Source organism: Myotis nattereri (assembly GCF_964212035.1).
Source record: "Myotis nattereri genome assembly, chromosome: 1".
Taxonomy (NCBI): domain Eukaryota; kingdom Metazoa; phylum Chordata; class Mammalia; order Chiroptera; family Vespertilionidae; genus Myotis; species Myotis nattereri.
Genome location: NC_138075.1, coordinates 199,460,056 through 199,474,837, shown reverse-complemented (window position 1 = coordinate 199,474,837; position 14,782 = coordinate 199,460,056). Strand labels below are relative to the sequence as shown.

At 40.7% G+C, this 14,782-nt stretch overlaps 1 protein-coding gene across 1 annotated transcript in view; it reads right to left on the bottom strand.

The window, feature by feature from the left end:
- Positions 1-14,782, bottom strand: part of SCFD2 (sec1 family domain containing 2) — a 336,400-nt gene that overhangs the window by 285,813 nt on the left and 35,805 nt on the right. Inside the window, exon 4 of the mRNA XM_081088279.1 lies at positions 1,383-1,558. Coding sequence (XP_080944405.1) covers positions 1,383-1,558 — 176 coding nt within the window. The remainder of the gene's footprint in view (positions 1-1,382; positions 1,559-14,782) is intronic.

Below are 14,782 nucleotides of genomic sequence, written 5' to 3'. Positions count from 1 at the left end.
CTGAGTGTGACAGTGGTGGCACCCCAACCCCCTGATCGGCCCTGCTCTGTGGGTGATAGAGGGCGGCGCCCCAACCCCCTGATCTGCCCTGCTCTGTGTGTGACAGGGGGCGGTACCCCAACTCCCCTATCAGCCGTACGCTTTGAGTGACAGGGGGGAGCTCCTCAACCCCCTGATTGACCCTGCTCTGTGCGTGACAGGGGGGAGCTCCCCAACCCCCTGATTGACCCTGCTCTGTGCGTGACAGGGGGGAGCTCCCCAACCCCCTGACCGGCCCTGCTCTGTGCATGACAGGGGGCAGCGCCTCAACACCCTGATTGGCCCTGCTCTGTGCGTGACAGGGGGTGGCACCGCAACCTCCCCATCGACCCTGCCTTGAGTGTGACATAGGGTGGTGCCCCAACCCCCCAATCGGCCCTACCCTGAGCATGACTGAGGGTGGCATCGCAACCTCCCAATCCGCCCTGCTCTGTGCATGACAGGGGGCAGCGCCCCAACTCCCCAATCGGCCCTGCTCTGAGCCCAACCAGGGGCTGCACCTAGGGATTAGGCCTGCCCTCTGCCACCCAGGAGCAGGCCTAAGCCAGCAGGTCGTTATCTCCCGAGGGGTCCCAGACTGCGAGAGGGCACAGGCCATGCTGAGGGACCCCCCTCCCCCCCGAGTGCACAAATTTTTGTGCACCGGGCCTCTAGTAATAAATAAAGCCCATAACAATAATCTGTATTATTTATGAAAAAATATTTAATAAAAATAAACAAGTAACACAGCTTATGATTACTTCTGGGAAAGGAACAAGGAGAATCAGGGAATGCCAGGGAAGGGTATAGTATCAGGGAATACATAGATATTTGTCATATTATTTTATGTAAGTTTGAAATACTTTGTCATTTTTTAAAATACATCTTTTTACAAAAGTTTTCCATTAAAATATTTCATCAATCATGACAAGGTCCCACCCCACATACAAATTTCTTCGTAAAACTACAAATGGAGTTTGCCTCCCTTCATCTTTTATTAAGCATCTTTTAAAACCACATCCTCTTCTACAGGAAAGGTAGTAAGAATTGGATAAACATGCCATGAAGATCAAGAAAGATCCAAGTGGCATAAAACTGAAAAGAGGTTTACAAAGGTTAGTCAAATGCTCAAAAAACATTCGTAGTATTGAGTGAGAAGCCAAAGATGTCACTGTCAAAATAAATAAAAAATGTCTGGAAAAAGTTTCTATTTAGATTTTAATTTGGTGTTACAAGGAGAATATGATATAGGGCATATGTCAACAATATGATTTATTACCAAGGCTACAATAAATATCAGTGTTTTTCTCTGGAAGTGAAAATTTTAATTACTACTATCCCAAGAAGCTCCCACAGCAACATACCTGGAGAAGGAGCCTTTCAAAAGCCAGAAAGTTGTCCCACTTGGCAGTCTGCGGGTGCTTCAGAGTTTGAACCGTGGCCAGCCCAAGCTGCAGGAGTCCACAGTGACTCACTAGAGCTTTGAGGTTGTTCTTGAAGAGCTGAATATAGGACGTGAGCTGCGCCGGAGTGACTCTCCCTGGAGAAATATAATAATTTATCAGTGAATCCTCTTCTGGGAGTGGTAAAAGTAATGAGAAGAGTGCCATTCATAACATTAACTGCCTTATATTGGCACAGAACTTCAGAGTTGACTGCAAGCTTTGCTAAGCTGTTATGATTCTTACAACAACATGGTGACAACAGTGAAATTGAAATTATTACCTGCATCTTGCGAGTGAGGAAACAGATGTTAGGTGATCTGGATTGCTAGTAGAATTCATTTTTTAATTCTGCAATAGCCCGTAAATAAGTTCTCAAATAAAGTCACACAAATAAATTGTTGAGCTCAACATGGAGTACATCTCCAAGACATCCGACTTAGCAATCTAAGAAGCCAAAAGGCAAAATTTCTAATTATGTGTGTATGTGTAGAAAATAAAAGAAAAAATTTGTTATGACTATAGCTAAAACTTTATCACTGGTATCAGTGGGTTATGATAATAAAACAGTAAAAGCTGACTATATATGAAAAACCAGGGTGGCAAAAACACCAGAAGGTAAGATACCAGAAGACAGAGTTTGGTATGGGTGACATAGCACATTTGCTACAATGATCATCTAGGTTTGGAACACGAAAACCCACATCATAAAAAACTATGATGAGCTTGTACAAAAACAAATAAACAAAGCGCCTGTTGAAGATTCACTCCTTCAGAGCCTCTAAGTTCCACTTTTTCTATAGCAGTCCTTCGACTGAGTCACTTTCCACTCTCCAATCCATCAAATTCAATTCCTGCCATTAACCAGTGCTAAGCACAAAACTCCTAAACACCACATATTTTTCCTGTTGGGCAAGGAAAAAGCCAAACACAGATATAAGTCAAGTAAATCTTTCCGGAGAACCAAGATGGCGGCATAGGTTAACTCCAGAGTTTGCTGCCTTGAACAACTACTTCAGAAGTGAAACTAAAAAACGGAACGGACATCACCCAGAACCACAGGAACGCTGGCTGAGTGGAAGTCCTACAAATAGGAGGAAAGAGAAACGCATACGGACACTCAGAGGAGGCGCAGTGCTGAAGTCAAATTCTGAGGTGCGGAGTGCGCGGAGCAGGCTGGCAGCGGAGGGCGCGGTTGGCGTTTTCAATCGGGAGGGAGTCACAGACTCTGAGCTCCAGATACAGGCGAGTCTTTAGGGACCCAGACTCAAACGGGAGAAGCGGGACTGTCTGGCTTCGGTCAGAGCGAGTGCAGCTTTCCCTCCGAGGTTTGCAGCGGGTGCTGGGACTCAGAGAGGCAGAGCCCCTGGGGACAGGACTGAGAGCCGCCATAACTGCTCTCTCCAGCCCACCCTGTTGATCCTGTGCGACCCGCCCTGCCCAAGCCCTGCACAGAGGCATTTGCCGGATAGCCTCAGGCAAAGGCTAGATTAGCACCTCCCTAGAGGACAGAAGTTCTCTCACTGCTGACACAGCTGATTCTCATAGCCACTTGGCCTGGAGGTCAAACCCTCCCTGGTATTAGCTACAACAATCAAGGTTTAACTATAAGACTGCGCACAAAGACCACTAGGGGGTGCACCAAGAAAGCATAACAAAATGCGGAGACAAAGAAACAGGACAAAATTGTCAATGGAAGATATAGAGTTCAGAACCACACTTTTAAGGTCTCTCAAGAACTGTTTAGAAGCCGCCGATAAACTTAATGAGATCTACAAGAAAACTAATGAGACCCTCGATGTTATGTTGGGGAACCAACTAGAAATTAAGCATACACGGACTGAAATAACGAATATTATACAGACTCCCGACAGCAGACCAGAGGAGCGCAAGAATCAAGTCAATGATTTGAAATGCGAGGAAGCAAAAAACACCCAACCGGAAAAGCAAAATGAAAAAAGAATCCAAAAATGCGAGGATAGTGTAAGGAGCCTCTGGGACAGCTTCAAGCGTATCAACATCAGAATTATAGGGGTGCCAGAAGATGAGAGAGACCAAGATATTGAAAACCTATTTGAAGAAATAATGACAGAAAACTTCCCCCACCTGGTGAAAGAAATGGACTTACAGGTCCAAGAAGCGCGGAGAACACCAAACAAAAAGAATCCAAAGAGGACCACACCAAGACACATCATAATTAAAATGCCAAGAGCAAAAGACAAAGAGAGAATCTTAAAAGCAGCAAGAGAAAGAAACTCAGTTACCTACAAGGGAATACCCATACGACTGTCAGCTGATTTCTCAACAGAAACTTTGCAGGCCAGAAGGGAGTGGCAAGAAATATTCAAAGTGATGAATACCAAGAACCTACAACCAAGATTACTTTATCCAGCAAAGCTATCATTCAGAATTGAAGGTCAGATAAAGAGCTTCACAGATAAGGAAAAGCTAAAGGAGTTCATCACCACCAAACCAGGATTATATGAAATGCTGAAAGGTATCCTTTAAGAAGAGGAAGAGGAAGAAAAAGGTAAAGATACAAATTATGAACAACAAATATGCATCTATCAACAAGTGAATCTAAGAATCAAGTGAATAAATAATCTGATGAACAGAATGAACTGGTGATTATAATAGAATCAGGGACATAGAAAGGTAATGGACTGACTATTCTTGGGGGGGAAAGGGGTGTGGGAGATGCGGGAAGAGACTGGACAAAAATCGTGCACCTATGGATGAGGACAGTGGGTGGGGAGTGAGGGCGGAGGGTGGGGCGGGAACTGGGAGGAGTGGAGTTATGGGGGGAGGGGGGGGGGAAAGAGGAACAAATGTAATAATCTGAACAATAAAGATTTAATTAAAAAAAAAAAAAGTAAATCTTTCCTACACATCTTACTCATGCTGTTTGTTGGTTGCTCTCTGATGCCCGAAATCCAAGGTTGTTTGTTATATCGAGGTTTGTTAATACTTGGCAATGAAACCACCTGTCTTGATTTAGCACTTCACACTTTCTTTACACAGTGCAATCATGCCCTCTTTGGATTCTCATAGCAACTCTATGAGGTAGTAAACACGGCATGTGCTGCATCACTTAGTCCACCTGAGGCACTGTGGGTTCATTGCCTTACACAGTGCAAAATGGCAGGTATCACTTAATAAATGGTTTTTCTACTCATGATACACAAAATACAAAGACCTTGACAGAAGAAATTTATAAGCCTGAGGCATACTCTTTCTTTTCATTACATTTTCTAAGAGATTAAGAATTTTGAAGCTCCTTCTTACCAGTTTATCAGGGTCAGCATCTAAAGAATAATAATAGTAGAAATGATAAGTAGGAAGTTGAGTCCCACTAGTTTCTTTGCTCCCTCTGTAAAGCATGAGTTCATTCCTGATTCTCAACGCAAGTTAATGATTTGCTCGCTTAATTTTAATAGAGAACAGCCTCATGAATTCTGGTTTTGAGTCAGGTTTATTAAGGTATAATTTTTCACACAAAATTGGTTCAAATTGAAAGATCATGCGGAGTTCCATTTCTTTATACACTACTGCAGGTGATGGCAGTGTGGTTCCTGGACACACAGAGTTTTGCCTATCGAGAGAGAGTCATAAAATAATTATAAAAATAAGTATTTAATCATTACTGTGATAAATACTGCTAAGGAAAAATTCAAAATGTCTTGAAAGTGTGAATGGCTGTCTAACACGAAACTGCCTACCTCTCCAATGCTATCTCCTCACCTGAAGGAGCAAGAATTAGGCTCAGAATACATGCACTCTATTGATAGAATAATTGTCTATGAATTAGAGAGACTGCAAGAAATGGAAATCATCAGAGACAGTCATGAAAGGGTCTGTTTAGATTTCCACTGTAATAATCATATTTAAAGTTAAGAATGTCTTTGATTCAAAAATATAGTTGAACTTTCTATCTAGTTAGCAATTCCTAGCTCAGACTCAGACCCAGTCACCATATTTACCTAATACCACCTTCCCAAAGGAGCAAATGGGTATCTTCTATATATATATATATAAAAGCCTAAGCAACCGTTACCACCATTCGACTGAACAACCAGTTAACTGGTCACTATGATGCACACTGACCACCAGGTGGCAGACGCTCATGCAGGAGATGCCCCCTTGTGGTCAGTGCACTCCCACAGCCAACCTCCGGCGGTCTCTGCCCCTGGCTAGCCAGCCCCCAACCTCCTGCAGTCCCTCCCCGCCGACTGGGCGAGATGGCCCTGATGGCCCTAATCACCCCGATCACCAGCGAGCCCGAGGGACCCCACCCATGCACAAATTCGTGCACCAGGCCTCTATTATTTCATAAAGAAAATGCCAATAGAACACTACATTGTGAATTTAGCAATTATGCACTTTGCTATATTCTGTTCCCCGCTCTATATCCCTTTCTTAAACACACAAGCCACTAACACTTTATAAGATACATCATGAAAGCAAAATTTTTGGTAAAAATCCGTAACGTGCTAATTATAATTTAGTAAAAGAGTGCCACACACAAAAGTTTTAAAATATGGGCTAGTAAAATATAGGCTAGTAACATTTTCAAAATCTTGAACTTAATCACAACCTTATACAAAACATGTTGAAATCAACTCACTGACTACCAAAAATGCTATCGTGAGATTAACGACTTGAGAAAGCGCCTCAGTCTGTGTCAACTAAAACAGCAAGCAACTAGAACCAGGTGCTGAAAAAGTCATAGACAGAACATTTATTCATACCTCACATTACCAAAATAACAAAAAACTTGCCAGGCAGATTTACATGGTGATTTTAAAATGTCAACTCAGAAGGCTTTGCAAAATGTTTCTTAAAACCATAGAAACAAGGGTTATTTCATATCAAGACTGCATAACATACAGTGACTTTTTGAAAACTGACAAGTTGAAATTTGAAAAATGGTCTTCAAGTAAGAAAAGCTATTAGGCTTTTTTTTATCTTTTTGATAGAGTTTCTAAGAAAGAGAAACAGGTTTCTGATTTCAACTTAGCTAGGAGAAAAACACAAAACTTTAGTAACCACCAATTATATATATATATTTTAAACCTCTTATTAAATATAATTATCTTTTGGGGAAAAGGGGACAGATTTGGAAAACAAAATGATTTAATATAGTCTGTGATTCTTTAAAAATTAAATGTAATTGAATTCAAATGCATATTGGAGCCTATTTTTCTACTTACTACATACACTCAATAAATTATAACTATCAACTTGTTTTGTGACTTGTTAAAATATATTTAAAGTATCTACACATAGATGGTTCTTTGTTGATAGTCTTAAATAGTATTCAGTGCCAGGTTTGATTTAATTGTAAAACTGTGTTTTAATGGTAAAACACAACCACCATCAGAAATTTGGCTAAAATAGCCGAAACCGGTTTGGCTCAGTGGATAGAGTGTCAGCCTGCGGACTGAAAGGTTCCAGGTTCGATTCCGGTCAAGGGCATGTACCTTGGTTGCAGGCATATGCCCAGTGGGAGATGTGCAGGAGGCAGCTGATTGATGTTTCTAACTCTCTATCTCTCTCCCTTCCTCTCTATAAAAAAATCAATAAAAATATATTAAAAAAAGAAAAGAAATTTTGTCTAAAATAGCATACTTAGTACTACATGTTATTTTTTTAAAAAAACTCTTACTATAAGAAATAATATTTTCATTGCATGTATTTATTAATTTTCTTGAAAACATGAAGGAAAACCCAATGGGTGAAATTTGAATAAACAAACATTTATTTTAAGACGTGCATTCCCAGAAAACAGCATGTCATTATCTCCTTTTCAACCATTTTTCAAATATAATAAAGGCAAAGTACATTAAAATATTTAAATGGAATGTATTCTGCTAAAACTCTAGTTTATAAATATTAACTCACACACAATTGGCATCTGGGAATAATTTCAGTATTACACAAAAGTCACAGCTATCCATTTGTTATTTTTTTCTCATTACTTTAACATTTCATGTCACCAAGTACCAGCCGAGGATCTCAAAGTAAAGAACACAGCTAAACACTACAACCCACAAGAGGCACAGGCTGAAGTAACTTTCTCAGAAAAGGTGTGCAGAAAGCAAAGTTCTTTTATGTTTGAAAAGGCTTTTTCTTGCCCTCATAGTTTACCTGGGTCTAGAATTCTTGGCTATAATACCTTGCTTCATTACCTTCTGGTTTTCAGGGCTGCTGCTGAGGAATGGGTGCTACTCTCATTCTTGTTCCTTTGTAGTTGAGCTTCCTTTTTCCATCTTGGGGCTCTTAGGATCTTCTCATTTTCTTGTACTCAGGACTCACAGTTATTATGTCTAGTTAGAGGGTTTTTAACTCTTTCTACTTATTTTTCAGTAAGCCTACGCAATTTGATTCTGCTTTCTTCACATCTGGGGAAGTATCACATTCTTCCTTTGCTAATTTCCTATTCTTTGCTTTCTCTCTTTAATCTTTTCTATCTTTTCAATGTCTTATTCTTTCTACATTTTAGGAAACTTTCTTGATTTATATTTAAACTTTGGCTGAATTTTTATTTTCACAACAATAGCCTTATTTCCAAGAGCCCTTTTTAAAATAGCAGCTTTACTGAGATATAATGCAAAAACCGTAAAATTCACCCTTAAAGTGTACAATTCGGCGGCTTTTAGTATATTCAGAGTTGTGCAATCATCACCATTATATAATTTGAGAACATTTTCATCACCCAAGACAAACCCATATCCAAATTTCCTCAGCTATGAGAAAGATATATAGCTATAAAGCCATACATATTATAATATAACCTGAATGAAATTTCTGTTGGGAGACATAACTGTACTTAGCTATACCAGCAAACTGAGAAACAACAGAAATGAGAACATTCTAGTAATTATAGCTACAATTGAACTCTGACTTTCTAAATATAATAATACTGTCATAGCATCATTTTTATCATATTTAAATTTTTAATAGAAGTATAAGTCCATCAAAAGTTAAAAGAGGAATGGAAGAGTACTAAATGATGGAGCAAAACAAACAATAAAAATAAATCTCTTATTTTCAGCCACCTAAAAAGGCTTTGCTTAGAATAAATGAAAAGGCACCACAGCAAAGAGAGAGCCACCTGCCAGAATGTAGGAGTAACTCTAGACTCAGAAGCCTCAGGTAAAATGGAAGTGACAAGTAAAACATAAGGCATACAAATCTTAAGTGTACAGTTCAATTACTGTGGACACATGTAACTATCCATGTAACCACCACCCAGCTCAAGGTACAGAATATGTCTAGAAGAGTCCCTTGTGTTCTTATCCAGTCAATAATCCCACAAAGGTACATTTACTACTCTTATCTCCATCACCACAGATCACTTTGTCTGCTTTTGAACACTATGTATATGGAATTGTACATATATACTCTTTGTATCTAGCTTATTTTGTTAACATTATCTAAAATCTCAGTCTTTTTTTACTGTATTTTATTGCTCTAGTTTCTTCATTCTGCTTTAATAGACTTGGGTTTTACACTTGGAGGCCACTATAAATAATGATACTATGAACATTCTACTACATGCCTTTTGTTAGACATAAGCACTCATTTATATTGACGAAATGCCCAGGTGTGAAACTGCTGGGTGGTGGGTGCATACTTAGCTTTAGTTGATCTGTCAGTTTTCCATAGTTGTATCAATGTCTCCATACATTTTCAATTTGATTAAATTTAACAATTTAACATAATTTTTAGACTATACAAGTAATGTTTAAAATGAGGCACAACTGTATGACTGTTTTCTTCGTGGTATTTTATGCTGCGTAGCAAAAACCCTCATACGAGTAAGAGAAAACAATTGCAATAGAAACTATATTGCCATGCTATTATTATGCACCCTTTTTTTTCCTCATTATTTGCTTACATGTGTATTCACCTACGTTCTTACCTCATTACAGAGAGAAAGGCCTGGAAGACAAGATTCTAATTTAGAAACAAAGGTTGTACTAAAGAGCAAGATGCTGGGGAGGAGGAAAGGTACTTTGAATTTTCATTTTACAGATGTTATAACTGGAATTTTCTAGAAGCATGTGCTGATATTACTTTTTAAATATTCTCTTGATTCTGGAAGAAAATCATGTATGCCTCATATGGAATGAACAGACATGTATTTTTCTCTAGAAATATTGAGTTTATTACTATTACTGGTTTATACAATAGATGAAGCATTATTTTTCAACAGATGAAGCAACAGAAGAAGAATAACTGCCTGCTTCCCACCACTATTGAGACCACAGGGCAAAGAAATCTGGTTAACATGCAGATGGAAAGATTTAAGTCAGGCATGAGAAAAAAAAATTCAAGATCAGGATGACCAATACACACAGAAACAAGATATTAAAGGGGAAAAAGGGAAGACATTACCAAGCTTCTCCCATAAGGGTTTGAAGGTCAGTATATACAGCCATCTGTATAGTGAAACTTGGAAAAAGCCCAACTGGGAATTGATGTCCACTTTTCTAACACCATAAATACTGAAGACGGTTTTCTGGGATATCCTTTAAACAGTATACATTTCTTGTAGCAAGATTTTTATCTTTACAGTATTAACAAGAGAGAATAAGAAACTAACATAAAAAGAGCATTTTATTTATAAGAATCAATTCAATCAAATGGGTCCAAAGTTCAGAAATATATTGCAAGACATGTTTTCAGGATAGTACAGAATAAAGTGTAATTGCCACATGACCAGGGGTCACAAATAGAAAATAAATAGCTCTCCCTGAAAGTTATACAAAACAGTGACATATAAAACCACCAGAAACACTTATGGCTTGGCTTTCTTTGGAAATGGAGCCTTCCTGCGGTGACTTAGACACTGCATTAACGTAGATGGAAAGAGATAGAGAGCATGGAAAGAGATAGATGGATTACCCCTGTTATCCAGGGGCCAGACTACCAGGCTGCCAGGGAAGGAGCATTTCCTTGGTGGGTCTACTCTGACTTGGAAAGAAATGTCTGTTCTCAGGAGAGCCTCTAGATCAGCCGTGGGCAAACTACGGTCCACGGGCCGGATCCGGCCCGTTTGAAATGAATAAAACTATTGAAAAAAAAAAGACCGTAGCCTTTTATGTAATGATGTTTACTTTGAATTTATATTAGTTCACACAAATACTCCATCCATGCTTTTGTTCCGGCCCTCCGGTCCAGTTTAAGAACCCATTGTGGCCCTCGAGTCAAAAAGTTTGCCCACCCCTGCTCTAGATAAAGAAACTTCCACCCTGCAGCCAACAGCCTTCTCATCACATCATTCTGTTGGGCTTTTTAAATTCTCATGTTAAGGATCCCTTATGTTGAGAAAACATAAAGATTAATAAGAGGAAGAGGACGATGAAGAAGAGGAGAGAAAAAGAAGAAAAGGAAGATGTACCAATTTAAGTTAAAAAATATAGAGCCACAGGTAGATGCTTGAAGAAGGGACACTAGAAATTAAGATTCCCATTTTGCAGACGAGGAACAAGAGAAACAGAGGCAACTAACTCTGTTTTAGGTAATAAAGTATAAAAGGAAATCATTTGTTTAATGACTTTAACACTTTCTTTTTTTTTTTTTTTAGATTTTTAATCTTTTTTTTTCTTTGATTTTCTTTATTTTTCTCTTTTTTTTAATTAAATCTTTATTGTTCAGATTATTACATTTGTTCCTCTTTTTTCCCCCCATAACTCCCCTCCTCCCAGTTCCCACCCCACCCTCCGCCCTCACTCCCCACCCACTGTCCTCATCCATAGGTGCACGATTTTTTGTCCAGTCTCTTCCCGCATCTCCCACACCCTTCCCCCCCAAGAATAGTCAGTCCATTCCCTTTCTATGTCCCTGATTCTATTATGATCACCAGATTATTTATTCACTTGATTCTTAGATTCACTTGTTGATAGATGCATGTTTGTTGTTCATAATTTGTATCTTTACCTTTTTCTTCATCTTCCTCTTCTTAAAGGATACCTTTCAGCATTTCATATAATACTGGTTTGGTGGTGATGAACTCCTTTAGCATTTCCTTATCTGTGAAGCTCTTTATCTGACCTTCAGTTCTGAATGATAGCTTTGCTGGATAAAGTAATCTTGGTTGTAGGTTCTTGGTATTCATCACTTTGAATATTTCTTGCCATTCCCTTCTGGCCTGCAAAGTTTCTGTTGAGAAATCAGTTGACAGTCGTATGGGTATTCCCTTGTAGGTAACTGAGTTTCTTTCTCTTGCTGCTTTTAAGATTCTCTCTTTATCTTTTGCTCTTGGCATTTTAATTATGATGTGTCTTGGTGTGGTCCTCTTTGGATTCCTTTTGTTTGGGGTTCTCCGCGCTTCTTGGACCTGTAAGTCTATTTCTTTCACCAGGTGGGGGAAGTTTTCTGTCATTATTTCTTCAAATAGGTTTTCAATATCTTGGTCTCTCTCATCTTCTGGCACCCCTATAATTCTGATGTTAGTACGCTTGAAGCTGTCCCAGAGGCTCCTTACACTATCTTCGTATTTTCAGATTCTTTTTTCATTTTGCTTTTCCAGTTGGGTGTGTTTTGCTTCTTCGCATTTCAAATCTTTGCCTTGATTCTTGCGCTCCTCTGGTCTGCTGTTGGGAGTCTGTATAGTATTCGTTATTTCAGTCCGTGTATGCTTAATTTCTAGTTGGTTCCCCAACATAACATCGAGGGTCTCATTAGTTTTCTTGAGGATCTCACTACATTTATTGGCGGCTTCTAGACAGTTCTTAAGAGACCTTAAAAGTGTGGTTCTGAACTCAATATCCTCCATTGACAGTTTTGTCCTGTTTCTTTGTCTCTGCATTTTTTTTTTTATGCTTTCTTGGTGCACCCCCTAGTGGTCTTTGTGCGCAGTCTTGTTGTAGTTAAGCCTTGATTGTTGACGGCAATATCGGGGGTGATTTGACCTCCAGGCTAACTGGCTATGAGAGTCCACTGTGTCTGCAGTGGGAGAGCTTCTGTGCTGGATCTCTAGGGCGGTGCTAATCTAGCGTTTGCCTGAGGCTATCCGGCAAATGGCTCTGCGCAGGGCTTGGGTGGGGCGGGTCCCAGGGGATCTACAGGGCGGGCTGGAGCGAGCAGTTATGGCTGCTCTCAGTTCCGTCCCTAGGGGCTCTGCCTCACAGAGTCCCAGCAACCACTGCAAACCTCGAAGAGAAAGCTGCCTTCGAGTTCCGACCAAAGCCAGACAGTCCCGCTTCTCCCGTTTGAGTCTGGGTCCCTAGAGACTCGCCCGGATCTGGAGCTCAGAGTCTGAAACTCCCTCCCGATTGAAAACAACTGCGCCCTCCGCCGCCAGCCCGCTCCGCTCGCACTCCGCACCTGAGTATTTCACTTCAGCACTGCGCCTCCTCTGAGTCTGGGTATGATATTCTCTTTCCTCCTAGTTGTAGAATTTCCACTCAGCCAGCCTTCCTGTGGTTCTGGATGATGTCCATTCCATCTTTAGTTGCTTTTTGAAGTGGTTGTTCAAGGCAGGAATCTCCGGCGTTAACCTATGCCGCCATCTTGGTTTCTCTCTCTCGACTTTAACACTTTCAAACGTTATCATTTATTAATTCAATGAAAACTCTTTCTGTCTCTTTCTCTAGATTCTCTTCTTCTTCATACCCCTAAATGGATGTACCCCTTAAGGCTCTGCCTCCAACCCCTTTCTCATTCATTCTACCTTCTCTTTCTGGATGAACAATCTTATATTTACTTTAGAAATATTTTTATATTCCTTATATTATATTTCCTTTAAGAAATTATGTTTCCTTTAGATTAAAGCTTCAACATAACCACTAGGTAACCAAATCCCAAACCTCTACTTTCACTTCTGGAAACCATTACTATAGTCACATATTTCCCACTGAGATGATCAGGGAACAAATGCTACAGAGAGAGAAATTCCACCCCTAGATCTGGTAGTGTACTCTTCATATACAATTACACGACCATTGGTCATTATTTTCATAATGTGTTTTATCTGCCCAGAAGGCAATAACTAATTTCATTAGGCTATACACTCCTTTTACAGAACACTTTAAATTTCACAAACACTATGTTTCATATATGTAACCATCTCACTTAATTGTACAGGTACTAGGTTCCCATTTTTGCAGACAGAAAAACAGATTCAGCAAATTTAAATAACTTGTTCATTTGAAAACAAGATAATATTTTATGTTTCCTATCACCAACAAGGATCTAATAATTGTCTATTACCTCTAGATCTGGATATGTCTAGAAAAAATTTCTGTGAGGTTTCCCCTCTTCTATTTTCACATCCTATCTAATAATAGACAAACATGGTAATTAACCATACCTCCGCTACGCTTCCCATTGGCTAATCAGCAGGATATGCAAATTAACTTCCAACAAAGATGGCAGCCGGCAGCCACACAGCTGAAGCGAACATGAGGCTTGCTTGCTCCAGTGATGGAGGAAGTCAAGATTCCCCACCTGCTGCGGCCCAGCTCTGAGCTCCAGGTGCAACAATGTTGCAATTATAGAAGCTAAACAAACCCAGAAACCTGCTTTCAGCCGCCAGCGGGCTCAGAGCTTAGAGCGCCAGTGATGGCAACAGAGTTTCAATTATAGAAGCTAAACAAACCCAGATACCTGCTTTCAGCCAGCCTCAGCCTAAAGCTGGAGCGGGCTCTCAGCTCCAGTGACAGCCATAGAAGGTAAATAAATCCCAGAATAAAAAAAAAGAAAAAAAAAAGAGACTGGGAGCTTCAGTCGCCCGCCAGCCTGAAAACAGCCCTCAGCCCCTCATCCAGACTAGCCAGGCACCCCAGTGGGGACCCCAACCCTGAAGGGGGTGTGACCAGCTGGAAACAGCCATCATCCCCTCATCCAGGCTGGCCAGGCACCCAAGCGGTACCCCCACCCTGATCCGGATCACCCTTCAGGGCAAACCAGCTGGCCCCCACCCGTGCACCAGGCCTCTATCCTATATAGTAAAAGGGTAATATGCAAACTGACCCTAACAGCAGAAAGACTGGGAATGACTGGTCACTATGACACACACTGACCACCAGGGGGCAGACGCTCAATGCAGGGGCTGCCCTCTGATGGTCAGGGCGCTATTACATGGGGAGCTCTGCTTAGCCACAAGCCAGGCTGACGGCTGCCAGTACAGCGGTGGTGGTGGGAGCCTCTCCTGCCTCCTCAGCAGCGCTAAGATGTTTGACTGCAGCTTAGGTCTGCTCCCTGCTGGCAAGTGGGCATCCCCTGAGGGCTGCTGGGCTGCCAGAGAGATGTCTGATTGCCAGCTTAGGCCCAATCCCCCGGGGAGCAGGCCTAAGCCAGCAAGTGGTCACCCC